General features: G+C 53.6%; 1 protein-coding gene across 11 annotated transcripts in view; it reads left to right on the top strand.

Moving 5' to 3' along the window:
- The window catches only part of LMNA (lamin A/C), a 61229-nt gene that overhangs the window by 30933 nt on the left and 3901 nt on the right, over nt 1-26395 (top strand). For 3 of the 11 annotated variants that reach the window (XM_077996607.1, XM_077996618.1, XM_077996629.1), the window contains exons 1-6: nt 3990-4553; nt 20815-20971; nt 24640-24765; nt 25042-25212; nt 25421-25546; nt 26116-26336. In XM_077996607.1, coding sequence (XP_077852733.1) covers nt 4198-4553; nt 20815-20971; nt 24640-24765; nt 25042-25212; nt 25421-25546; nt 26116-26336 — 1157 coding nt within the window. In that variant the 5' untranslated portion in view covers nt 3990-4197. 11 annotated transcript variants of the gene reach the window in all.

The raw sequence follows: 26395 nt of genomic DNA, 5'->3' as shown, positions 1-26395 counted from the left end.
GGCGGAGCTTGCAGTGAGCCGAGATAGCGCCACTGCACTCCAGCCTGAGCGACAGAGCGAGACTCCGTCTCAAAAAAAAAAAAAAAAAAAAAAATACAAAACTTAGCTGGGTGTGGTGGTGGGTGCCCGTAATCCCAGCAACCCGGGAGGCTGAGGCAGGAAAATCGCTTGAACCTAGAAGGCAGAGTTTGCAGTAAGCTGAGATTGTGCCACTGCACTCCAGCCTGGGCAACAGAGCAAGACTCCATCTCAAAAAAAAAAAAAAAAAAAAAAAGAATAGAAACACTGAGTGCCTGCTGTGTCACAGAGGGAAGACCAGGATGCTATAAGAACACAGAGAAGCCCCTCTACCCCCACCAAGATCATTGGTCTTTAAGATAAAGTGCCCACGCCTGGTGCAGTGGCTCGCGCCTGTAATCTCACACTTTGGGAGGCTAAGGCAAGGCGGGGGATCACTTGACGTCAGGAGTTTGAGACCAGCCTGGCCAACATGGTGAAACCTCGTCTCTACTAAAAATACAAAAATTAGCCGGGCGTGGTGGCACACGCCTGTAATTTTAGCTACTCGGGAGGCTGAGGCAGGAGAAACGCTTCAACCTGGGAGAAAGAGGTTGCGGTGAGCTGAGATTGTACTGTTGCACTCCAGCCTGGGTGACAAGAGCAAAACTCTGTCTCAAAAAAAAGCTCAAACTGTCCCTTGGACCCAACCACTGTATTCTGATTTCACTCATGAATGCTCCAGCTCCCAGACTTCTGGGATCCCTTTGGAATTCATCCAATTCAGAGTCCTCCACTGCACTTTAATCATCTGTACTTGTTGGTTTTGCTTCTCCTTCTGTCTTCCCCACTAGTGGGAGGCTCCCTTGAGAGCAAGCATAGTACTGCCATGACCCTGTGGCACAATGTGCAGAACTCTTGCACACCCAGGAGCTCAGTCCCTGTCTTTGATAGCCACTGTGCCCTACTGAAACTGAGGTCCAGAGAATTCAGTAGTGGATCTAGCATCACCCAGCAATTAAGAGGTAGGATTAGAACCTGGTCACCCTCTAGTCACCACTCCCCTCACCTCTCACCTCCAGCAGGCTCAGCTCCTCTGGACCTGGATGCTGCTTCTGGGTTGGTGATTTTTGCCCTGGCAAAGGGAGAGCAGACTTACGACATCTGGGGTCCAGAGTTAGGATTGAATATTCAGGATAAGGGTTCACTTTGAAGTTCAGATTTAGGATTAAGGCCATTTTGATAGTGGTGGCAGGGAACCTTTAGAAAGAGCTTGTAGTGAAATGTGGGGTGAAAGCCCTCCTTGTTTCTCCTGCACCTTTTCCACAAGATGGGGAGGTCTGGCCAGACACAGTGGCTCACACCTATAATCCCAGTGCTTTGGAAGGCTGAGGTGAGGATCACTTGAGGCCAGGAGTTACAGACCAAATTGGGCAACATAGCAAGACTCCATCTCTATCATGGTAGCCTATAGTCTCAGCTACTCAGGAGGCTGAGATAAAACAATCACTTGAGCCCAGGAATTCAAGGTTGCGGTGAGCTATGATTCTGCCACCGCACTCCAGCCTGGGTGACAGAGCAAGATTCTCAAAAAAAGAGGGGGGAGGTCTAGGATAGGAAGGGTTAAGTGTGGTTTTGCTTTCCAGCCTGGAAGGGAAGCCAGGCCGAGCAGCTTTGTAGGGGAAACGGGGGGCACTGAGTGCCAGGGAGGGGCTGAGGCAGTGGGAACAGCATGAGCCCTTCCCTCATGTTTCACTTTCTTACCCCTCCTGCCTCTGCTTCTGGTTTGGAGAAGAACAAGACTTTTTATTGTCTGGGAAGCTGAGGGTGGGTGCCACGCCCTGGGGCAGAGAAGCCATATTCTGGGCCCCCTCACCCGGGTGCATCCCTAATGCTCACCATGCTGCCCAGGCACCCTCACTGAGATGAGAACTTTCCTTGTTCTCCTCCCCTAATAACCAAAGTTCCTGCCTTAATCCCACTCCAGTCCCTCATCCACCCCAAGGCCAGGCTTCAGAACCCAGAACTGAGGGCCTGTCCAGCCCTGCTTTCCTTGTGTTTGAGAGAAGCCCTGATATCCTGGAGCTGTACAAGGTAGCAACGTAATTTGATTTTCCTGGTTGCTCATCGGAGGATAAGCTGTGGGAGGCAGTTGGGCAGGGCATGCAGGCAGATGGGGCCCAGACCTCAGTGCTGTCACCTCTTAGAGAGGATGAGGTGGGCCAGGCGTGGTGGCTGACACCTGTAATCCCAGAACTTTGGGAAGCTGAGGCAGGCAGATTACCTGAGGTCGGGAGTTTGAGACCTGTTTGACCAACATGGTGAAACCCCATGTCTATTAAAAATAAAAATAAAAGCCGAGATCGCGCCACTGCACTCCAGCCTGGGTGACAGAGCCAGACTCCGTCTCAAAAAAAAAATAAATAAATAAAAATAAAAAAATAAAAAAAATAAAAATAAAAATAAAAAATTAGCTGGACAAGGTGGTGGGTGCCTATAATCCCAGCTACTCAGGAGGCTGAGGCAGGAGAATCTCTTGAACCCTGGAGGTGGAGGTTGCAATGAGCTGAGATCATGCCACTGCATTCCAGCCTGGGTGAGAGAGCAAGACTTCATCTCAAAAAAAAAAAAAAAAAAAAATAGAGGATGAGGTGGCTGATGGGACCAGAATAGGGGCCAGGATGAGGGGAGGGGAGTGGAAGGCTTATCAAAAGGGTCCTTGGTGAGGCCTGAGGATGGAGGCTCCAGAGCCTGAGCTAGCGAACCCTGGGGACCTGGGTGATCTCGTTTTGTGAGACAGCCTGGCCCCTCCCCAGAGCCAGCTGCAAAATGGACCTGGCCAGAGAGGAAAGTAGAGATGAATGTGGTGCTGGCCTTTGCAGCCAGCAAGGCTGTGGGGTCTTTGCTGTTCCTGCCCCCCACTACCTTCTTGCCCCCTACTACCTTCTTTCTGGCTGAAACCAGGATAGAGACCCAACGTTGGCTGTCCAGCCCCCAGCCCTGCTCCCCCTTTCAGGCCCCTCTGGGAACCACAGAAATCTGGGACCTAGTGTCCTGGCAACGTAATGAATGCACACACAGCTCTGGTATCTGTTTTAAATTATCCATTAAAATAAGTACAGTTCTGGGGGAAAAAAATTAAGTTGACTGGGTGGGGTAAGCAGTAGAAAGGGACTGAAGGGGGAAGGAACCCAAGCAGTGCTTGGGTCCAAAGGAAGGGGACAGGAGATGGAAGGGGGAAGTGCCTGGCTCCTATTCTTGGCCTTCTTTAGGGGACTGTGGCTTGTTGCTTGGGTCTAAAAACGAATACTTGGTTTTGAAGGGAGATATATTGGGGCAAAAGAAAGCAAAAAAGGGACCCCCAAACTCCTTGATCCCTGGCCCCAAATTGGGGGCATAAAGGAACTCAGGTTCCAGAACTTTGTTCCCCCCAGGGAACCCAGGCATTCCTTCTCCACCCCACTCCTGGCACACTGAGATGCAGCTCTGAATGGGCTGCCCACGTGTGGAGGGGGGGTTGGGGTGACTCACTATTACTACTGGGAGGACAGGGGGAGCCAGTGGTGGAAGAAGGGTGAGTCACACTGATGGGCACCAGCCTCAGCCCTCCCCCCACTTTCCTGGCTCCCAGCCCTGCCTGCCTGACCCTCTCCCTTGCTTTGCACCCACTTCCCTCTCTTTCTCCCCCACCCTTTTGCCCACCCACTCTCCCTCCTTGGCTCTGCCCTCTAGCCCAGAAGGTCTGAGGCAATGGGGGCAAGCTTGGAGCCGGCAGTACTGAGCAGCCAAGAGAGGGGAAGCTTAAGCCTCACGCAGTTAGGGGTGCGCTGGAGAGGGTGGGGCTCGACTCCGCCACACCCCAACGGTCTTTCCCCCTCCTCACCACTCCTGCCCCCACCCCCATGGATCTGGGACTGCCCCTTTAAGAGCAGTGGCCACTCCTCCCTTCAGACGAGGACCTATTAGAGCCTTTGCCCCGGCGTCGGTGACTCAGTGTTCGCGGGAGCGCAGCACCTACACCAGCCAACCCAGATCCCGAGGTCCAACAGCGCCCGGCCCAGATCCCCACGCCTGCCAGTAGCAAGCCGAGAGCCAGCCGGCCGGCGCACTCCGACTCCGAGCAGTCTCCGTCCTTCTGCCCGAGCCCCGAGCCCTTTCCGGGACCCCTGCCCCGCGGGCAGCGCTGCCAACCTGCCGGCCATGGAGACCCCGTCCCAGCGGCGCGCCACCCGCAGCGGGGCGCAGGCCAGTTCCACTCCGCTGTCGCCCACCCGCATCACCCGGCTGCAGGAGAAGGAGGACCTGCAGGAGCTCAATGATCGCTTGGCGGTCTACATCGACCGTGTTCGCTCGCTGGAAACGGAGAACGCAGGGCTGCGCCTTCGCATCACCGAGTCTGAAGAGGTGGTCAGCCGCGAGGTGTCCGGCATCAAGGCCGCCTACGAGGCCGAGCTCGGGGATGCCCGCAAGACCCTCGACTCAGTGGCCAAGGAGCGTGCCCGCCTGCAGCTGGAGCTGAGCAAAGTGCGTGAGGAGTTTAAGGAGCTGAAAGCGCGGTGAGTTCGCCCAGGTGGCTGCGTGCCTGGCGGGGAGTGGAGAGGGCGGCTGGCCGGCGCCCCTGGCCGACTGCAGGAAGGGAGTGAGAGGGCCTGGAGGCCGATAACTTTGCCATAGTCTCCTCCCTTCCCGGAACTGCCCCCAGCGAGTGACTGGCAGTGTCAAGGGGAATTGTCAAGACAGGACAGAGAGGGAAGAGGTGGTCTCTGGGAGAGGGTGGGGGGGATATAAGGAATGGTGGGGGTATCAGGGACAAGTTAGGGCTGGGGCCTGCCCGAATTCGGTCAGATTGGGATTTGCCAGCTATTTGGAGCCTGCGGGAGGGGCTTAAGCAAAACAGAACTAGCCCTGCCAGCTCGAAGAACTCTGGGCACCCAGGACACATATGAGTAGCAGAAAGGGTCCTGTTAGAACTTTGTTGGCGGGCTTGGCACTGGTGCCAGCTTTGCCCAAGCTGGCTCTGAACACATGATGCCCACTAAGACATGACTCCCAAGCTGGCATCTGTCCAGCGTGTTGGAGAGAGGTGAGGAAGGCAGGGCAATCCCCCTTTTCCCTCCCGAGGGCTTGGCGGTGGCCCCCTCGGCATGACCTTGTCCGGGGTTCTAAGGGTTGGGAAGCTGTCCCTCACTCTGCCACTCTGCGTGTCTGGGACCTTCCTTGGGCTCTGACAGGCCCACCAAAAGAGCTCCCGGAGATGGGAGATCGGGAGATTGGCTCCCCCGCAGCTCCCACAGCCCTTGGCCTGCTTGGCCCAGGAATGCAAGGGAGGGAGGGAGGCAGAGGGCAGAGGCTCCCAGCTCAGGAAGTTGTGTTATGCCCAGGTCTGGCCGCACTCCTCCCTTGGCCCACTGCCTAGTGTCTTCGAGGGTTGGGGGCACTGTCCTTCCCTCCTTGGAGTGAGCCACTTCCATTTTCCCAGCCAGGCCAGGCAGTCTTTGCTCAGGCCCATCCTCTTAGCTGCTGACGTTTTGATCTTTGTCTTATTAAAGTGCTGGAATACAGTGACATTTTTGAAATCCAGCCGTTGGAAGCTTCAGGCCACTCCTACTTTACCCACCCCTGCCCCACCCTACCCCACCCTGCTCAACTCCACCTTCTTCTTTCCTAAAAAAGCCTTGGGAGCTTGGAAGTATAGGCCTTCCTCTTCCAGTCCCCCCAAAATTTGGTTCCCTTCTTCCTGCCTTCCCTTTCTCTATGCAGACCCAGGCTAAGAGCACTAACAGGGCTTGGAGAGCCATAAAGGGCTGTTGGCTTTGACTTCTTCTCTCCCTTTTATCAACTACTCCAAACTTCTGCTCTTCCCAAAACCCTTTGCTAGGTGTGGTGGGTGTGGCAGATCCATCGCCCTTTTTTTTTTTTGAAAATGGAGTTTCGCTTTTGTTGCCCAGGCTAGAGTGCAATGGCACAATCTCGGCTCACCGCAACCTCTGCCTCCCAGGTTCAAGCGATTCTCCTGCCTCAGCCTCCCAAGTAGCTGAGATTACAGGCATGTGCCACCATGCCGGGCTAATTTTGTATTTTTAGTAGAGAAGGGGTTTCTTCATGTTGGTCATGCTAGTCTTGAACTCCCAACCTCAGGTGATCCACCTACCTTGGCCTCCCAAAGTCCTAGGATTACAGGCGCGAGCCACCACGCCGGGCCCATAGCCCTTCTTTCTGAAGAGTCAGTGGAAGTTGTGTGTAGGAAAACAGGCTCAACCTTTTTTTCTTTCTTTCTTTTTTTTTTTTTTTGAGACAGGGTCTCACTCTGTTACCCAGACTGGAATGAAGTGGTGCGATCTTGGCTCACCGCAACCACCACCTCCCAGGCTCAAGAGATTCTCCTGCCTCAGCCTCCCGAGTAGCTGGGATTACAGGCGTGAGCCACCACACCCAGCTAATTTTTTTTTTTTTTTTTTTTTTTTTTGTATTTTTAGTAGAGACAGGGTTTCACCATGTTGACTAGACTGGTCTCAAACTCCTGCCTTCAAATGATCCACCCACCTCAGCCTCCCAGAGTGCTGGGATTACAGGCGTGAGCCACCATGCCCGGCCATCAACCTTTATTTTGTTTTTTTGAGACGGAGTCTCGCTTTGTTGTCCAGGCTGGAGTACAGTAGTGTGATCTCGGCTCACTGCAACCTCTGCCTCCTGGGTTCAAGCCATGCTTCTGCCTCAGCCTCCCAAGTAGCTGGGACAACAGGTGCCTGCCACCACACCCAGCTAAATTTTGTATTTTTAGTAGAGACGGTGTTTCACCAGGTTGGCCAGGGTGGTCTCAAACTCCTAACCTCAAGTCATCTGCCTACCTCCGCCTCCCAAAGTGTTGGGGCTAAAGGTGTGAGCCACTGCGCCTGGCTTCTTTTTTTCTTGAGATAGGGTTTCACTCTGTTACCCAGGCTGGAGTGCAGTGGCAAGGTCATGGCTCACTGCAGCCTCCACCTCCCTGGCTCAAGCCATCCTCCTGCCTCAGCCTCCTGAGTAGCTGGGAGCACAGGCAAGCACCACAACTCACAGCTAATGTTTTTGTATTATTTTATAGAGATGGGGTTTTGCCAAGTTGCCCACGCTGCTCTTGAACTCCTGGGTTCAAGCAATCCTCCTGCCTTGGCCTCCCAAAGTGCTGGGATTACAGGGCGTGAGCCACTGGGCCCAACCTCAAACTTTATTTCTGCTGAAGGAGACCACACCTGTCCTTTTCTTTATTTTTATTGTATTTTTCAGAGACAGGGCCTTGCCCTGTTGCTCAGGCTAGAGCGCAATGGTGCAATCATAACTTGTTGCAGCCTGGAACTCCTACTGGGCTCAAGTGATCCTCCCGTCTCAGCTTCCCAAATAGCTGAGACTAAGGGCAGGCACCACCACGCTTGGCTAATTTTTTTTTTTTTCCTTTTTGTTTGTAAAGATGGAAACTTGCTATGTTGCTCTGCTGGTTCTGAAGTTTTGGCCTCAAGCAATCCTCCTGCCTCGGCCTCCCAAAGCACTGGGATTACAGGCATGAGCCACCGGGCTTGACGCCAGGCCTGTCGTTTTTCTACTAGTGATACGAACAATTTAGTTAGCAAGACAGATAGGAAGCAAGGAAGGGGAGACCCAGAGAATTCGATGCATTCTTAACCATTCCACTCAACTACCAAATCCCTGTGAAGGACATTTTTAGCAGTTTTAGCAGTTTTCTGGTTAAAACTTTGATCAGGAAACAGGTTGAATGGATTCGACAGTCTTGCTCATCCAACCACGCCAGCTTGTCTCCTCTGCCTCCTAGTGCAGCTGTCCAGGCCTGGGACACCAGGCGGGTATGTGCGCACATGGGGCAGGGCGGGGGTGTTGTGTGTACTTGTTATATTTAGCCACCTGCCTCTGTTCTCCCCCACTGATCCTGGCTGGGAAGGCTGGGCTTCCGGAAAAGAGAGGTGGATTTGCACACCTGGATCCCAAGCTGATAGAAAGTGGGGTGAAGACAAAGGGGACTCAGACTGGAGTGTCTGTCCTCTTCTATGCCCACAGTAGGAGGAGCCAGGATTGGTCACTCCCTGTTGGGTCTGCTGTGCTCAGGGTGAGGTAGAGAAGTGGGTAAAGAATTTGGGGGAGGAAAAAAGGCATTTTCCCAACCCCTCCCACCAAAGCCTAGAGAAAAGGTGTTGTCTGGTTTAATGTTTAATTAGAGCTCAGAGTTCAGGGCCAGATTTGGAGTTGGGATGGAGAATTGTTTGTAAGATCCTGTAGCAATTTTTGACTTAGCCTGGGTACCTCAACCACACTCAGGAGTTTGGGGGACCTTCTGTTTGGCTGGATTATAGGCTCCAAGAAGAAACCCCTTTTCCCAGTACTCTCTCTCTCCTTTTTTTGAGACAGGGTCTCGTTCTGTTGCCCAGGCTGGAGTGCAGTGGCGTGATCACAGCTCATGCAACGTCAACCTCCCAGGTTCTGGTGATTCTCCCACCTCAACTTCCTGAGTAGCTGGGATTACAGGTGTGTGCCACCATGCCCAGCTAATTTTTTTTTTTTTTTTTTTTTTCTGAGACAGAATCTTGTTCTGTCGCCAGGCTTGAGTGCAGTGGTGCGATCTCGGCTCATTGCAACCTCCACCTCCTGGGTTCAAGCGATTCTCCTGCGTCAGCCTCCCAATTAGCTGGGACTACAGGCACATGCCACCATGCCCAGTTAATTTTGGTATTTTTAGTAGAGACGGGGTTTCACCATGTCGTCCAGGATGGTCTCCATCTCTTGACCTCATGATCCACCTGCCTCGGCCTCCCAAAGTGCTGGAATTACAGACGTGAGCCACCGCACCCAGCCCCCAGCTAATTATTATTATTTTTTGAGATGGAATCTCACTCTGTTGCCCAGGCTGGAGTGCAGTGGTATGATCTCGGCTCACTGCAACCTCTGCCTCCCAAGTTCAAGTGATTCTCCTGCCTCAGCCTCCCGAGTAGCTGGGACTACAGGCGCCTGCTACCACGCCCGGCTAATTTTTTGTATTTTTAGTAGAGACGAGGTTTCACCATGCTGGCCAGGCTGGTCTCGAACTCCTGACCTTTTGATCTGTCCGCCTTGGCCTTCCAAAGTGCTGGGATTACAGGCGTAAGCCACCGCACCTGGCCACTAATTTTTTATATATTTTGTACAGATGGCGTTTCACCGTGTTGCCCAAGCTGGTCTCGAACTCCTGGGCTCAAGCAATCCACCTACCTTGGCCTTGGCCTCCCAAAGTGCTGGGATTTGTAGGCATGAGCTACCATACCTGGTCCCCCCTGCCCCTTCTCTGTCTCTTTCTAGTCTGTAGCCCAAGGGATTTGGATACCCAAGTGCAGGCAGAATGGGAAGGTTGTAAGCACCAGGGAAGCCCATCTAGAGTCCAGGCTTGCAGCTGGGCCCCACCCCAGGCAAGACAACTGGGTGGATGACTCAGATGCTGCCCCCCTCCCTCCCACCCTGGTGGCTTTACAGGAGACAGCAGGAGACAGGGTGGAGACAGCAGTTGTCTTAAAGAGAGGAATGGTGGTCTGAATGTCTACATCTTCTGCCCCCCTCCCCATTGAATCCTGGAGTCCCTTGCCTGGCTCCTTCCTTAGACCCTCTGGTGGTGTCTGGAACCATAGCTCTCTCTAGACAGGCAACATGCACAAGTAATTAGAATCCAGAGTTGAGTTCAGAGCCATGGATTGGGCTGCAGGATAGTGCCAGGGTCTGTGCCTTCCCATGTGAAACTGATGGAGGAAGGCTGAGTCAGAAGTGGGGAGATCCCAGGTCCACAAAGCAGAAGCACTACTTCCACCCCAGCGAGGCCCTGGTGCTCGACAACTTCCTGGATTGCCCACTGTTGCAGCCCCAGTGTGGACACGCAGGGAGATGCAGGCTCCAGTTCATGTAGCCTCTGATGAAGACAAGAACAGCAAAGGCCACAGAGGCACAGAGGCTTTTCCCATGTCACACAGTAAAGGGGTGATAGGTCAGCACTTGAGCACAGACCTTGTGACTTCCAGTTGGGTGTGCTCTTACCATTAAGCCTCACTTCTCTAGCTTGGGGGACAGGTTGGAGGGAGGATTTAGAGGGTGAGGTAAGGTGAAGTCAGGTAGCTGAGGCTCACTTCTGCAGCCTGGAAATTCTGCTCTGGGGCCAGTGACACCTTAATGCTCTATGACCATACTTGGTGGCTCATGCCTGCAATCCCAGTGCTTTGGGAGGCTAAGGCAGGAGGATCACTTGAGGCCAGGAGTTTGAGACCAGCCTGGGCAACATAGCAAGACCCCCTTCTGTACAAAAAATTAGCCGGTCAACACCTGTAGTTCCAGCTACTCGGGAAGCTGAGGCAGGAGGATCACCTGAAGCCAGGAGTTTGAGGCTATTGTGAGCTATGACTGCACTACTGCACTCCAGCCTGGGAGACAGAGAAAGACCCTGTCTCTGAAAAAGAAGAAAAAAAAAAAACTGCTCTCCTGCAGGGCCTGTTAGCATATGATCAATAGCCTTTGCTCCAGTCTATACCTGGAAAGACCCAGGACCCCTGCTAGCCCCCAATCGTGAGACCGTCAGAGCCCTGGGAGGCTCGTGATTCTTGTCTTGAGAGTATCTCGAGACTTGTCATGGGAATTGTCCACCTGGATTGAAAGGAAGCTGTGCCTTTTGGCAGGCCCATTAAGTTAATGGGATTGGAGACCTTTGAGGATGCATGGGCCCTGGGCTTTATCTGAGGGTACCTCCTGGTGTTACCTCTCCAACCCTCCACTACCAAATTTTTTTTTTTTTTTTTTTTTGAGACAGTCTTGCTCTCTGGCCCAGCCTGGAGTGCAGTGGCATGATCTTGGCTTACTGCAATCTCCACCTCCCGGGCTCAAGTGATCCTCCCACCTCAGCCTCCCAAGTAGCTGGGACTATAGGCACGTGCCACATGCTCGGCTAATTTTTCTATTATTAGTAGAGACCGGGTTTCATCATGTTACCCAGGCTGGTCTTGAACTCCTGTGCTTAAGCAATCCACCCACCTTGACCTCCCAAAGTGCTGGAATTACAGGTGAGAGCCACTGCACCCCAGCCCAAATCCACATTCTGATTCAAAGAGAAAGAAGAAGGGTGCAGCTAAACCTGGGGGTGAGAAGTACTTAAAGAGCCCAAGAGAAACAAAAAAGAGAATAATTCCTCACTAGGACCCCCTATTGCCTTCCCACTATTAGTGCCCTTGCTTGGCACTTCCCCTGGCCTCCAGGAGTCTGAGACTTACTCTTGCATGGATGTGCCCATTGCCCCCACTCCCAGGTCCACCCCCCAGTGATTTAGTAGCTTAGTGTCTGCGCTGAAGCCCAGGACAGCTGGGCCGACAACTGGTAGGAGATCCCTTCACCTACCAACTGTGCTTTCTGCTCCCCTCCCGCTCGCTTCCCTCCTCCCCAGCCCCTCGCCGCCCCTAGCAGCTGCAGCAGCCAAGACCAAGTCTTCAGAGGCCCAGACACGGGGGCAGGGTTCATTCCATTCTCACCTCCTTGGGGGCCCAGTGTACTGACAGGCCGAGCTCTAATATTATAGGAGATCTCTGGAAGATTGCAGGGTCTCTTATCCCTCAATAAGGGGCAAGGCAAGCCAGGCGCAGTGGCTCACGCCTGTAATCCCAGCACTTTGAGAGGCCGAGGGGGACAGATCACTTCAGGTCAGGAGTTCGAGACCAGCCTGGACAACATGGTGAAACCCTGCCTCTACTAAAAATACAAAAATTAGCCAGAAATTGCTTGAACCCAGGAGAACGCGCCACTGCACTCCAGCCAGGGTGACAGAGCAAGACTCCATCTCAAAAAAGTAATACTAATAATAAATAAATAAATAAGGGACAAGGTGATCCACCAACAAAATGACAGGCATTGTGATATAGTAGACACCCTAGCCCTCAGTGCCCTTAGTTCTGGGAGTGGCCCTTTCACCAAATTGCTGTGTGACCTTGAGCAAATCACCTCCCCTCTCTGGCTTTCCTTAGCTGTAAAAGAAAGGGATTGGAGCAGAAACTCTCCAGAGACCTTTTAGGTTCCAAAGTAGTACAGTGACCCACAAAGTGGGAAAACAGTCCTCTAAAATGCCAAGTTATTAATAGTAAAATCAAATATAAATAATGTGAATATAGTTAATAGCTAACGCTGTTCTCAATGGAAATGTTTCCCACAAGCTGTGGAATTAAAAATACTACCACATTTCTCTATTTCCTCATGAAAGTTTATTAGAAATGGTTAAATTGTGATATTACCCTCTTGGCAAATGCTTTGTTTTCATTGCTACTAGGAAAGGACAACTCGTTTTCAATGCCTCTCCCTTCTAGACGGTAGAAAGGGCTGTGTCATAGAGTAGGAAAGGGAGACTCGGCACAGGAATGGCTCCCGTTGACCCGCGTTGGGGGCTAGGGCGAAGGCCTAGGAGAGGCAGGACTGTTACCTTAGAGCTGGCCAGGATTAGAGAACAGTGCCTGGAACCCGAGGGAGGGGCACAGTGACCTTGGGCTGCCCACCTTCCACCCTTCCGGCACCCATACTGGCTCCCCCAACCTGTGGCTGGGCTGGGAGGAGGTCTTGGCCCCTACCAATCCCTTAAGGAAGGGGATAGAGTTTGGGAAGGGGAGTCCTCCCCTCACCCTTGCCTCCCCCAAGTTGTGAGAGAGGAAGCCGGAATCCCGCCTGCCGAAGCCAGGAATAATTCTGGCTGAGATCCCAGGCCCGGCAGGGGCGCTGAGTCACGGTAGAGGGCAGAGTGGAGAGTGGACAGGAGACCCTAAGCTTGTCTAGTCAGGGAAGCAGAGGCTGAGGCGTGGCCTTTTCTTGAGAACTACATTCAAGTTGCAGCAAGAAGGACCGTGGTCTGAATTTGACGGGGACAAATGGAAGGGAGATAGGACACATGAGTCCTTTTAGGGCTGGCTCAGGGGAGCTAGACTTCATTTCAAGGGGTCTAGGTTCTGGGCAGTTGAGAGGAGGCTATTTGGGGTCACCAAGGTTCCCCTTTCTTCCCAAAGCTCTAACACTGCCACCTTCTGCCGGCTAGGAGACAGCTGTGTCTTCTGAGGCTAGAGCTGGAATGCAGTGAGACCAGACTGCCTAGGTCCTCCCCCAGTTCTTCTCCTGACCTTGGGGTGTGGCTTCCACTCTCTCCCAGTGTCCTCAGGTTTAATAACTATGTGCCACCAGATGGAGAGTTAAGGGGCTGCTGAATTGGCTTCTTGTGAAGAGAATCCCCTAAATGTCCCTCCTTTTGGTCACTGGCCTCCCTCCCTCCCGCTTCAGGACATTCTACTATCTTCTTAGGCCATCCCTCCCTCCTCCAGCCACGACTTCTTTTGCTCTATCCCCAAGCCCCACCCCTGCATTTTTGTGACAACACAGGAATGACTTCTGGAGAGAGAGGCCAGGAAGAAGAAAAGTGGCACTTGGCAGGAGACCTTGCAGGGGGCGGCTGGTGAGGAAGCCAGTCGCCCATTGTCCGGGACCCCAGTGCCCTGGCCTCTGGCCTCAGGCTTCTCCTGCCTCTGTACAATGCCATGTTGATACGCCCAGCAGCTGTGACTCAGGCCTGGCCCCCTGCCAGGCCCAGCGCTTCTACTGGAGTTGCGTCTGAACATGTCAACAGGCCTCCTATCCTTCTCTCGGCACCAGTTCTCCCTACTTCAGCCCCTCCCTCTGCCTGGAATTAAGACCTGGCTTTGTCTTAGGGGAGGACAGCTGGGAGCCTGGTGGCTCTGGAAGGGGATCTGAGAGACCTCAGACCCTGGCATATTTGACTGTTTGGCAGGTGTCACGCACGCCCAGGGGAAGCGTGTGGAAGCAGAGCCATGCCTGCTGTGGGTGCACGTGCCTGCGTGAGGAGGTCGGGGTGTTCCATCCTGGGGCACCTATGGGCTTTTGAGGTGTACGATATGCAGAACTTCACAGGTTGGGGTTTGGGGAGGGCTCAAAGGGCTTCTAAGTCTCTGGAACAGCTGACCCCCTCAGTTCCCCTCTCTCTCTCTCTTTTTTTTTTTTGAGACAGAGTCTCGCTCTGTTGCCCAGGCTGGAGTGCAGTGGCACAATCTTGCTCACTACAACCTCTGCCTCCCGGGTTCAAGATATTCTCCTGCCTCAGTCTCCTGAGTAGCTGAGATTACAGGCATGTGCCACCATGCCCAGCTAATTTATTTATTATTTTTTTTATTTTTTTGAGATGGAGTCTCACTCTGTTGCCCAGGCGGGAATGCAATGGCGTGATTTCAGTTCACTGCAACCTCCGCCTCCTGGGTTCAAGCAATTCTCCTGCCTCAGCCTCCCGAATAGCTGGGACTATAGGTACCCGCCACCATGCCTGGCTAATTTTTTTATTTTTAGTACAGATGGGATTTCACCATCTTGGCCAGGATGGTCTCAAACTCCTGACCTCGTGATCCACCCACCTTGGCTTCCCAAAGTGCTGGGATTACAGGCATGAGCCACCGCGCCCAGCCTCAGTTCCTCTCTTTAAGGTCTCCTTTCCAGAGAGGGATAGCACCTCGAATGCCAGGGAGGGGAAGTCTCCATATCCTGCCCTTACCCGAGTGGTCGCAGACCCACAGACTAGCCAGGAAACCAAGCAGTGGTTACTTTGTGGGGGTGGGTGGGAGCTATCAAACCTCATGACCCAAAGGTGTGGGTATGTGTATATTTGAGTGTGGGTGGGAGTGGCAGTTTCACTAGACCTCCGTGTCACTCTCTGACTGGGGTATCTCCCAGCACGTGAGTCAGAGGCAGACACGCTTCCCAGACTGTCTTACTGGATCTCTGTGTGTTACTCTCTGCAGTGTCTGTGTGTATCGTGCCATTTTCTATGTTTTGCACCAATCTGCTGTGAATGTCCTCAGGTGACCTGGGGGCAGGTTTTTAGTGCCTGAGCCTACCCGTCTCCAGGCCTTAGTTTCCCCCTGTAAAAGCATAGGAGTTGGTTCAGGAGAAGGTTCCTCTAGAAGCCTTGAGCCTGTGAACCGTCTAGTCTCAGGGTATTTGGGGGACACACAGAAAAAGCCCCACGACCCAACACTGGCTGAAATCAGCAGGGCAGAGCTGAGACAAGCTCAAGTAGGATAAGGGGTAGGGAGGTTTTGGGCGAATGAGAGGGAGGGACAGAGGGAAGGAGGATATATTGCAGTAGGAGGAGTTGCTGGAACCAAAGGAGGAGGGGTGGTAGGAGCGTGCAGACTGACTTGGGGTGTCAGCAGAAGACGCCTCGTCACATGGCAGGAAGTCAGCCTGGGCAGAGGTCTAGGTATCCAGGAGGGGCTGGGTGCAGTGGCTCACACCTGTAATCCCAGGACTTTGGGAGGCTGAGGCAGGAGGATCATGTGAGGCCAGGAGTTCAAGACCAGCCTGGCCAACGTGGTGAAACCCTATCTCTACTAAAAATGCCAAAAATTAGCTGGATGTGGTGGCAGGCACCTGTAATCCCAGCTACTCTGGAGGCTGAGGCACAAGAATTGCTTGAACCCAGGAGGTGGAGGTTTCAGTGAGCCGAGATCATGCCACTACACTCCAGCCTGGGCAACAGAGCGAGATTCTGTCTCAAAAATAATAATGGCCGGGCGTGGTGGCTCACGCCTGTAATCCCAGCACTTTGGGAAGCCGAGGCAGGTGGATCACGAGGTCAGGAGATTGAGACCATCCTGGCAAACACAGTGAAACCCCATCTCTACTAAAAATACAAAAATTAGCCAGGCATGGTGGTGGGTACCTATAGTCCCAGCTACTCAGGAGGCTGAGGCAGGAGAATCGCTTGAACCTGGGAGGCGGAGCTTGCAGTGAGCCGAGATCGCACCACTGCACTCCAGCCTGGGCGACAGAGCGAGACTCAAAAAGAAAAAAAAAAAGAAAAAGAAAAAATAATAAAATAGAGGCCGGGTGTGGTGGCTCATGCCTGTAATCCCAGCATTTTGGGAGGTAGAGGCGGGTGGATCACCTGAGGTCAGGAGTTTGAGACCAGCCTGGCCAACATGGTGAAACTCTGTCTCTACTAAAAATAGAAAAATTAGCCCGGCATGGTGGTGCAGGCCTGTAATCCAGCTACTCGGGAGGCTGAGAAGCAGGAGAATCACTTGAACCTGGGAGGCAGAGGTTGCAGTGAGCCTAGATTGCACCACTGCACTCCAGCCTGGGTGACAAAATGAGACTCCATCTCAAAATAATAATAATAGTAGTAATAATAATAATAATAATAAATGAAAAATTTTTAAATTAAAATTTAAAAAATTAGATGCCCAGGAGGATACAGGAGAGCATTTGCCACCAGGTGGACTCCCTGTACCCACCTGGCCACAGGGGGCGACGTTCCTGGGAGATAGGAAATGCCCAGGGGCTGGGAGACCCTCTGCTCTTCTGCTCCCTTCCTGTGTGCTGCCTGGCGATGGGGAACTCTGAGGGCTGGTGAGCAGGGGTGCCGGGGACTGGGTCTAAGGAGTCCCTGCAGGGCTGGGCCAGCTCCTCCACCTCCCCTTTGTCTTCCCCTCCCACTTGTTATTTTTAGCCACAGTGTCTGCCCCTCTTGCTTCTCCCCCAGACTGGAAGAGGAAACGGAGGCCTCTCCCTCGGGCCTAGCATGTTGCCCCCAGCAACCGGGCCCAAACAGGCCTGTGGCCGGCCCTGGCTTCCATATCTGGCATCAGAGTTGGGCTGAGCAGGGTGACTCAGAGGGTGGGTCAGTGCCTGGCCTGGTGCCCACCCAGCCCCTTTGCTGTGCTGGTGCCTTTCTTCCCCAAACAGCCCCAAGGGCCCAGGCCTGCTGCAGCCCGGGAGCCAGGCTTCCTTGTCCCACCAGGCACAACCCTGCAGACCACTGCTTTGGGTCACACTTGCAAGTGTCAGCTCTCATTTCTACCTTATTCTTTCCTCTCTGTTCCCCTCCCTACCCCCTCTCTTCCCTCTTTCTGAGATCAGATTTGCCAGTGATGGGAAGAGTTAGAAACAGGATGCCCAGCCCTTCTCGCCTCACGAGGCCGCTGGGATGCAGCCACTCCTGTGCTTGGGGAACCTGGAGGATGCAAGGGAAAGGACTGGCGCTCTGTTGGCACAGCACCCGGCCTGGGGCAGGACGCGCGCAAAGCCAGGGTCTCCCCTGTGAGCACTAGAGGATTTCCCGACCCCTGCCTGGGTATTGTGTGCCTGAGCATGAATCACCTGAGGGGCCCAGGTTCCCACCCTTCCCAGCTCCTCTGGCCTGCCCCACCCTGTCCTCCCTGCCAACCCAGCATGGGGACGGCACTCAGCATGTGCCCAGCTTTCCTGATGCCAGCCCCCAGTGGACTGGGCTGCACCACCACCCTGGGGCTGAATGCCTGGCCAGGGTCTACTTTGGTCCCTGCTAGGTCTGAGGGCCCCTCCTAGGAAGGAAATGGCGCTTGGGGGCAGGGGCAGGGAGGAGGGAGGAGAGACGCTGGGCTCTACTGTATCCCTAGTCATTTCTTGGGGTGTGCGTGTGGCTCCCTGGCCACAGAGCTCCTGAGGTCTGAGTCATGAGCCCATGGGTGATAGTGGCTTCTTCCCTGCAGATGGGAGCTCCCCGTGCCTGACTAAGAAAACCACAAAGGTTCTTCCTCGCTTCCCTCTCTGCTCGTGGTTTCTCTCATCTGCAGGGTGTGTCTTGGTCCCTTAATCTCCTCTCTTTGCAGTGATAGTCAAAACCTCCACGAGGGAAAGATATACACCCCCCTTACTTTCTTTTTGTATTTTTTTTGAGACGGAGTCTCACTCTGTCACCCATGCCGTGGTGCAGTGGCACAGTCTTGGCTCACTGCAACCTCTGCCTCCCGAGTTCAAGTGATCCTCCTACCTCAGCCTCCTGAGCAGCTGGGACTACAGGTGCCCACCACCATACCCAGCTACTTTTGTTGTTGTTGTTGTTGTTGTTGAGATAGAGTCTCACTCTGTTGCCCAGGCTGGAGTACAGTGGCACAATCTCGACTCACTACAACCTCTGCCTCCCAGGCTCAAACAATTCTCATGTCTCAGCCTCCCAAGTAGCTGGGACTAAGGACGTGCACCACCATGCCCAACTAGTTTTTGTATTTTTAATAGAGTCAGGGTTTCACCATGTTGGCAGGCTGGTCTCGAACTCCTGGTCTCAAGTGATCCACCTGCCTCAGCCTCCCAAAGTGCTGGGATTACAGGTGTGAGCTACCACGCCCAGTCAGCCCCCTTACTTTCTTTGGAGACCATATACTGTGGCTTGTGCCAAAGTGGTATAGCATGGATTTCCAGCTCCCCTGTCTTCTTGCTGCGGGACCCTGGACGTAGCTTTCTGTGCCTATTTCCTCAATTGCATAGGAGTAGCACCTATCGCATAGGGTAGCTGTGAAAATGACATGAATTAACATTATAATATTTAGAGCAGTGCTTGGTACCTAATAGGCTCTATGTAAGTGTTTGCTGTTATGTTATTATTATCACTGCCACCACTACTTTTGCAAGCAGCAGAAGGTGAAGAGGTTAGCCTGAAGAAAAAACTTCTGTCCTCATCAGCCCATAAGCTCGCAGGGCACAGGACCATGCACCTCTGTTTTCCTCAGTTGGTATCTGCCAGGCACTGGCAAGGAAAGGCTGTTACCAGGGGGAACTCCTGGAATTCCTCCTGGTACCTAAGGAGGCTGGGGAGACAGGACTAGGGAAGAGGTGCCCTTGAGACATCGGAAATCATCCCATGGCCTTACAGCTTTCAGCTCAGGCTGGCTGGTCGGGGGAACACTTTGTGCCATAGTGTCTGCCCTCTTCCTCCTCCTGGCTTCTCCGTTCTCTCTGGAACTTGTGGCTTAGGAAAGCAGTGAGGTGGAGAAGGAAGAACCTTAGATCAGTAGCTAGAATTGACTGGAATGCTGCTGCTGGCTTGCGGTAATTGACACTGGGCCATTCACCTTCCCCCTCTGTGCCTCAGTTTCCTCATCTATAAAAGGGAGAGGGTTGAGCTGAACCAACTCTAAGCTCCTTCTAGTTCTCTAAATTCTGAGAGCCTCCCAGTACAGCCATCTGCAGCCGTTAGCCTTCAGGGTAGGGAGGCCTCTTCTGGGAAGCCCCAGCCAGCCCGGGAGTCAGCCCAAGGAGCTCGGAATCTAAGTCTGCCCCAGTCGCTTTACCAGCGGTTTTTCTTCATTCTCCCTCCTCCCCCTGCAGCTGCTTCAGCTTCGGAAAAGTTCTGAAGTCATGGAAAGTTGGGGCTGTGCTCCCAGCCAGGGGCTGGGCCGGATGGCAGCCAAAACCTGAGCTGGGTTTTGACTTTATTTTTAGCTTTTCTGACTGAGACAGAGGAGGGAATACATTCTCCGGTTCTGGAAGGGGCTCTTTTTTACAGGAGACAGACACTTGCATTAAACAACTTGTTCTGAGGTGTGGCCAGAGGCCTGGGCTGAGCAAGTGTGCAGGCTGGGGGAGCTCCCTCTGACTTTTCACGTCCTTCCCCTGCCCCTCTGAGTGTCACTCTATCCTCCTCTCTGCCTGGTGGGGGAGGTGGGGGTGACTCCTTTTTTGGACTCTCCTAAGCCGATGGCAGAACACCGCCTGGGTCTCGTCCTCCAGAGCTTCTGCACATCTAGCCTTCCCTATCCCTCTTCAGAGTGAATTGCTGGGCCTCTTGGAGTTTAGGGATTTTGTGGTAGGAGAAAAATGTTGGCAGGGCTGCTTTTCTCCTTTCCAGGATAGATTTTTCCTTCTGCCCACGCTTGGTTTTCCTTTTTTCCATCTGCTGTGGTGGGCTCATGCTTAAGCACTGATGAGTTACAGATGGCAGCTGGAACCAGGTCCTTTGGATCTTTCCCTCCACTCCCTGGGTCTGCTGCTTTCTCTCACCCTATATTTGTGAAGGGATTGTACCATCTAGAAAGTTCCTGGGTTCTCTGGAGGTTTTTAAGAAAATAAGACCTTTCTATTTCTCCAGTCCACTAGCAAAAATAATCAGGGGCCCAGAAAAGGTGAAGGAGGTGGCAGAGACAGCTCCGTTTGACTGGTTATAGCTAAAGCTTTACCCACTTTGAGGAGCAGGGAGGCTTAAAGCTGGGGCCCAGATAGACCTGGAGGCCTGGGATCCACACCTGGAGGCAGATGCTGAGGCTGTGGTAGATGGATAGGGCTCAGCCTTCTCCCAGGGCATGGATGAGGCAGGAGGGACGGAGGCAGGGACCCCTCTGTTCAGTGCAGATCAGGGCACCCAGACTGGGTCCTGAGAAAGGAAAGGGTCAATATTGTGCCTGGTTGTCCTTGTCTGAGGTCCCTCTGAACTCTAACCAGACTTTCCTTCCCCACAGTCCCACATGTGTGAAAGGGACTAGGAGAGGTGACCAGTACCTTTGGGGCTCAGACCGAGAAGTGCTAGGGACAAGTGGGCCATGAGCTTAGTTGTCAGGCTCCTCTGAGGGAGGGAAGCTTGGCCAAAGGGAAGTGGGTGGAGTCCAGGGAGAAGGCTAAGGCCCTGTGTGGGAAGGGGCAGGAGACAAAGGTGCCCCTGTCTCTTTGGGAAAGAATGGGAGGAGAGAGAGGGAAAAGCATTCATATCACGGGGTAGAGCTCTGCCCTTGGCCCCAGGCACGTTCCTGAGCCCTGACTCATGGGAAGGGTGGAGAAGCAGGAAGGGGGTTTTCAGAGACCTTGGGGAGGTGGGAGCCCAGCCCCAGAGGCAAGCAGATGCAAACCAACCTAATGCAAGGATGCCCTCTCCTGGTAGTTGCAGGGACAGCAGCGCCAGCCCCCATGGTTGACCTCTTGGGAGCCTGGCACTGTCTAGGCACGCAGATTCCTTCTCTTAAATCCACTCTCCCCTCTCTTCTTTAGCAATACCAAGAAGGAGGGTGACCTGATGGCTGCTCAGGCTCGGCTGAAGGACTTGGAGGCTCTGCTCAATTCCAAGGAGGCCGCACTGAGCACTGCTCTCAGTGAGAAGCGCACGCTGGAGGGCGAGCTGCATGATCTGCGGGGCCAGGTGGCCAAGGTGAGGCCACCCTGCAGGGCCTGCCCATGGCCCTACCTAACACATGTACACTCACTCTTCTACCTAGGCCCTCCCCCATGTGGTGCCTGGTCTGACCTGCCACCTGATTTCAGAGCCATTCACCTGTCCTAGAGTCATTTCAGCCACTGAGGCCACATCTTATCCTAATTTGACTGCCCATGGGATCTACCACAGTGAATTTAAAATAATCCAGGAGGCCAGGCGTGGTGGCTCACACCTGTAATCCCAGCACTTTGGGAGGCTGAGGCAGACAGATCACGAGGTCAGGAGATCGAGACCATCCTGGCTAACACGGTGAAACCCATCTCTACTAAAAATACAAAAAATTAGCCGGACGTGGTGGCAGGCGCCTGTAGTCCCAGCTACTCGGGAGGCTGAGGCAGGAGAATGGCGTGAACCCGGGAGGCGGAGCTTGCAGTGAGCTGAGATTGCGCCACTGTACTCCAGCCTGGGCGACAGAGCGAGACTCCGTCTCAGAAAAAAAAAAAAAAAAAAGAAGTGGATGGCTAATTACATATGGGACATGTGTTAATAATGCTTTGTGTATATATAGTGGCCTTTACTTTCAAAAAACACTCTTCTCCAGTTTATCGTGTTAAAAGCTAGGAATTGGGCCAGGCGTGGTGGCTCATGCCTATGATCCTAGCGCTTTGGGAGGCCGAGGCGGGTGGGTCATTTGAGGTCAGGAGTTGGAGACCAGTAATCCCACCTGTAATCCCAGCTACTTGGGAGGCTGAGGCAGGAGAATCGCTTGAACCCAGGAGGTGGAGGTTGCAATGAGCCGAGATCGGGTCACTGCACTCCAGCCTAGGTGACAGAGCGAGACTCCATCTCAAAAAATTAAAAAAATAAAAATAAATAATAAATAATAAATAAAAGCTAGGAATCAAAAAAGCAGTTTATTTCACAGTCTCATCTGTTCATAGCGGGGCCAGGATGAGAGTCAGTGGCCAAATTTCCATCCTGGGTTCTTTCCCTTCCCAGGCCCTAACATCACAGTGTACCAGGGAAAGACCCGGAGAAGCCACCAAACCAAGGCTGGGCCACCTTCCTCCTGGGTCTGGTCTGCTGCCTCCCAGTTGTACCCCTCCCCCAGCCCTTCCTGGATGCACTGATCAGCCTGTGCTTCCTTGCCCTGTTTTTCTTTTTCTTTCTTTCTTTTTTTTTTTTGAGGCAGAGTCTTGCTCTGTCGCCCAGGCTGGAGTGCAGTGGTGCGATCTTGGCTCACTGCAAGCTCTGCCTCCCGGGTTCACGCCATTCTCCTGCCTCAGCCTCCCGAGCAGCTGGGACTACAGGTGCCCACCACCTCGCCCGGCTAGTTTTTTTGTATTTTTTAGTAGAGACGGGGTTTCACCGTGTTAGCCAGGATGGTCTCGATCTCCTGACCTCGTGATCCGCCCGTCTCAGCTTCCCAAAGTGCTGGGATTACAGGCTTGAGCCACCGCTCCTGGCCGCCCTGTTTTCTTTATAAATAGAGACATGTTCTCTCTCTCTCTGTCTTTTCTTTCGAGACGGAGTCTTACTCTGTCACCCAGGCTGGAGTGCAATGGCACAATCTCGGCTCACTGTAACCTCCGTCTCCCGGGTTCAAGCCATTCTCCTGCCTCAGCCTCCTGAGTAGCTGGGATTAGAGGTGCCCACCACCACGCCCAGCTGCTTTTTGTATTTTTAGTAGAGATGGGGTTTCACCATGTTGGCCAGGCTGGTCTTGAACTCCTGACCTCAGGTGTTCTGCCCGCCTCGGCCTCCCAAAGTGCTGGGATTACAGGTGTGAGCCACCAAGCCGGGCAAAACGTGTTTTCTCTATGTTGTTGAGGCTGGTCTTGAACTCCTGGCCATGAGAGTTCTTCCTGCCTCAGTCTCCCAATGTGCTGGGATTATAGGCATGAGCCACCACACTTAGCCCAGCCTGTGCTTTCTTAAATGAAAATCTAAGCATACGGCTGGGCGGATCACGAGGTCAAGAGATCGAGACCATCCTGGCCAGCATGGTGAAACCCCGTCTCTACTAAAAATACAAAAATCAGCTGGGTGTGATGGCGCGTGCCTGTAGTCCCAGCTACTTGGGAAGCTGAGGCAGGAGAATCGCTTGAACCTGGGACGTGGAGGTTGTAATGAGCCGAGATTGCGCCACTGCATGTCTTGCCTGGCGACAGAGTGAGACTCCGTCTCAAAAAAAAAAAAAGAGGCCAGGTGCGGTGGCTCACGCCTATAATCCCAACACTTTGAGAGGCCAGCAGATCCCAAGGTCAGGAGATCGAGACCATCCTGGCTAACACGGTGAAACCCCGTCTCTACTAAAAATACAAAAAATTAGCCAGGCCTGGTGGCAGGTGCCCGTAGTCCCAGCTAGTCGGGAGGCTGAGGCAGGAGAATGGTGTGAACCTGGGAGGCGGAGCTTGCAGTGAGCCGAGATCGCACCATTGCACTCCAGCCTGGGTGACAGAGCAAGACTCCGTCTCAAAAAAAATAAATAAAAGGCCGGGCGCGGTGGCTCAAGCCTGTAATCCCAGCACTTTGGGAGGCCGAGGCGGGTGGATCACGAGGTCAGGAGATCGAGACTATCCTGGCTAACATGGTGAAACCCCGTCTCTACTAAAAATACAAAAAACTAGCCGGGCGTGGTGGCGGGCGCCTGTAGTCTCAGCTACTTGGGAGGCTGAGGCGGGAGAATGGCGTGAACCCGGGAGGCGGAGCTTGCAGTGAGCCGAGATCACGCCACTGCACTCCAGCCTGGGAGACACAGCGAGACTCCGTCTCAAAAAAAAAATAAATAAATAAATAAAATAAATAAATAAAAAATAAAAAATAAAAATAAATAAATAAAAAAAGAAGAAAAGAAAATCTAAGCATGGTGCTCCCCTGCTCAAACATCCTCAGGTTCTTTTCATGGCAGATAAGGGCATCTCTTCATGAGCCAGCCCCTGCCTACTGACCCAGCCACCTCTCCCATCCCTTCCCACCCCATACTTCAGGCTTCAGCAGGACTGATCTTTCCAAAGACCCCAGAACATGCATGCCTTCATACCTCTGTGTCTGTACATGCTTGTTTCTGCCCTTGAAGTCATGACAGTAACTCTCTGTAGGCCCTGCTAGCCTGTCCCTTGGGTCTTAGCCTCTTGGAGGCCTTCCCAGAGCCCCCCACAACTACCCCAGGCTTACTTTGGTTTCTTCTCTCATGTCCCCTCAGTACTTTGCACATACCTCCTTTATAGCATTTGCTATGTTGTGCCAGAGAAGGGAGTCCTGTGGTTGGGGGGGCATATATCTTTTCTTTTTTTTTTTTGAGACAGAGTCTCGCTGAGTTGTCCTGGCTTGAGTGCAGTAGTGCGATCTCGGCTCACTGCAACCTCCACCTCCTGGGTTCAAGTGATTTTTGTACCTCAGCCTCCTGAGTAGCTGGGACTACGGCATGTGCCACCATGCCCGGCTACTTTTTTGTATTAGATACATCTTTTCTTTCTTAGCACAGTACCTGCTGAGAGTGAGTGAGATGTCCTGACCTCTGCAGGCACCCAAGGCTGTCCTTCCCTGGACCTGTTTCCACATGTATAAAGGGGTGCACGGGCAGCAACCCACCTCTCAGCTTCCTTTCAGTCATTGTGTTCTGTGACCCCTTTTCCTCACCTCTGCCTGCTTCCTCACAGCTTGAGGCAGCCCTGGGTGAGGCCAAGAAGCAACTTCAGGATGAGATGCTACGGCGGGTGGATGCTGAGAACAGGCTGCAGACCATGAAGGAGGAACTGGACTTCCAGAAGAATATCTACAGTGAGGTGGGGACTATGCTTTGCAGGCCAGAGAGCTGGGACTGGGTGATGACAGACTTGGGCTGGGCTAGGGGGGACCAGCTGCATGCAGAGCTCGCCTTCCTGTGTCCCTTGCCCTAGTAGACAGGGAGTTGGGGGTAGCCAGCATTCAGCTCCCAGGTTAAAGTAGGGCTGGTAGTGGCTCGTGGAGTAGGGCTGGGCAGGGAGCCCCGCCCCTGGGTCTTGGCCTCCCAGGAACTAATTCTGATTTTGGTTTATGTGTCCTTGTTCCAACCCTTCCAGGAGCTGCGTGAGACCAAGCGCCGTCATGAGACACGGCTGGTGGAGATTGACAATGGGAAGCAGCGTGAGTTTGAGAGCCGGCTGGCAGACGCCCTGCAGGAACTGCGGGCCCAGCATGAGGACCAGGTGGAGCAGTACAAGAAGGAGCTGGAGAAGACTTATTCCGCCAAGGTGCTTGCTCTCCGCTGGTTCCCTCACTACCTCTGCCCTCGGCAGCCCTACCCTTGCCCACGCTGGGCTATTCCTTGGGATCAGGCAGATGGTGGCAGGGAGCTCAGGGTGGCTCAGGACCTGAGGCTATAGCAGTGATGCCCAACTCAGGCCTGTGCCTCCACCGCTCCCAGTCACCACAGTCATAACTTTGTGTCCTTCCCTCCAGCTGGACAATGCCAGGCAGTCTGCTGAGAGGAACAGCAACCTGGTGGGGGCCGCCCACGAGGAGCTGCAGCAGTCTCGCATCCGCATTGACAGCCTCTCCGCTCAGCTCAGCCAGCTCCAGAAGCAGGTGATACCCCACCTCACCCCTCCCTCCAGGGGCCTGGAGTCTGGGCAGGATGCAGGCCGGAAGCCTGGGGTTGGGGCGGGGGGGTTCCTGAGGAGGAGAGGGATGAAATGTGTCCCCTGGACCACAGAGAAGGGCCGCAGGATGTGGAGTCAGATGGCCTGTGTGCTGTTTCTGTACACTCTTACCTCACCTTCACTTCTCAGGGCTTTGGTTTTCACTTTCGAAAATGGAGGCTGTTCTTAATCTCCCCAACTCAGAGTTACCATAAGATCTGCAATGTGAGGTGTTAAAAGCATCAGTATTGTTCTAGCTGGCTGTGCCATTTGTAACAGGAGAAAAAGGGTCTAGCCTCAGAACGAGAGGTTTCAGTTAGACAAGGGGAAGGACTTCCCAGTTTCCAGCCAAGACTATGTTTAGAGCTTGTGATGGGCTCTGATGAGGGCTCTAGGGAAGCCTCTGATTGCAGATCCTGGAGAGGGTAGCCAGGTGTCTCCTAGGCCGACCCACGTCCCTCCTTCCCCATACTTAGGGCCCTTGGGAGCTCACCAAACCCTCCCACCCCCTTGCAGCTGGCAGCCAAGGAGGCGAAGCTTCGAGACCTGGAGGACTCGCTGGCCCGTGAGCGGGACACCAGCCGGCGGCTGCTAGCGGAAAAGGAGCGGGAGATGGCCGAGATGCGGGCAAGGATGCAGCAGCAGCTGGATGAGTACCAGGAGCTTCTGGACATCAAGCTGGCCCTGGACATGGAGATCCATGCCTACCGCAAGCTCCTGGAGGGCGAGGAGGAGAGGTGGGCTGGGGAGATGTCAGGGAGGTGCTGGCGGTGTCCTCTGGCCGGCGAGTGGCCTT

Source organism: Macaca mulatta, chromosome 1 (assembly GCF_049350105.2).
Source record: "Macaca mulatta isolate MMU2019108-1 chromosome 1, T2T-MMU8v2.0, whole genome shotgun sequence".
NCBI classification, from domain to species: domain Eukaryota; kingdom Metazoa; phylum Chordata; class Mammalia; order Primates; family Cercopithecidae; genus Macaca; species Macaca mulatta.
The sequence above is the reverse complement of the archived record's forward strand: the minus strand, read 5'-3'. Positions and strand labels throughout refer to the sequence as shown.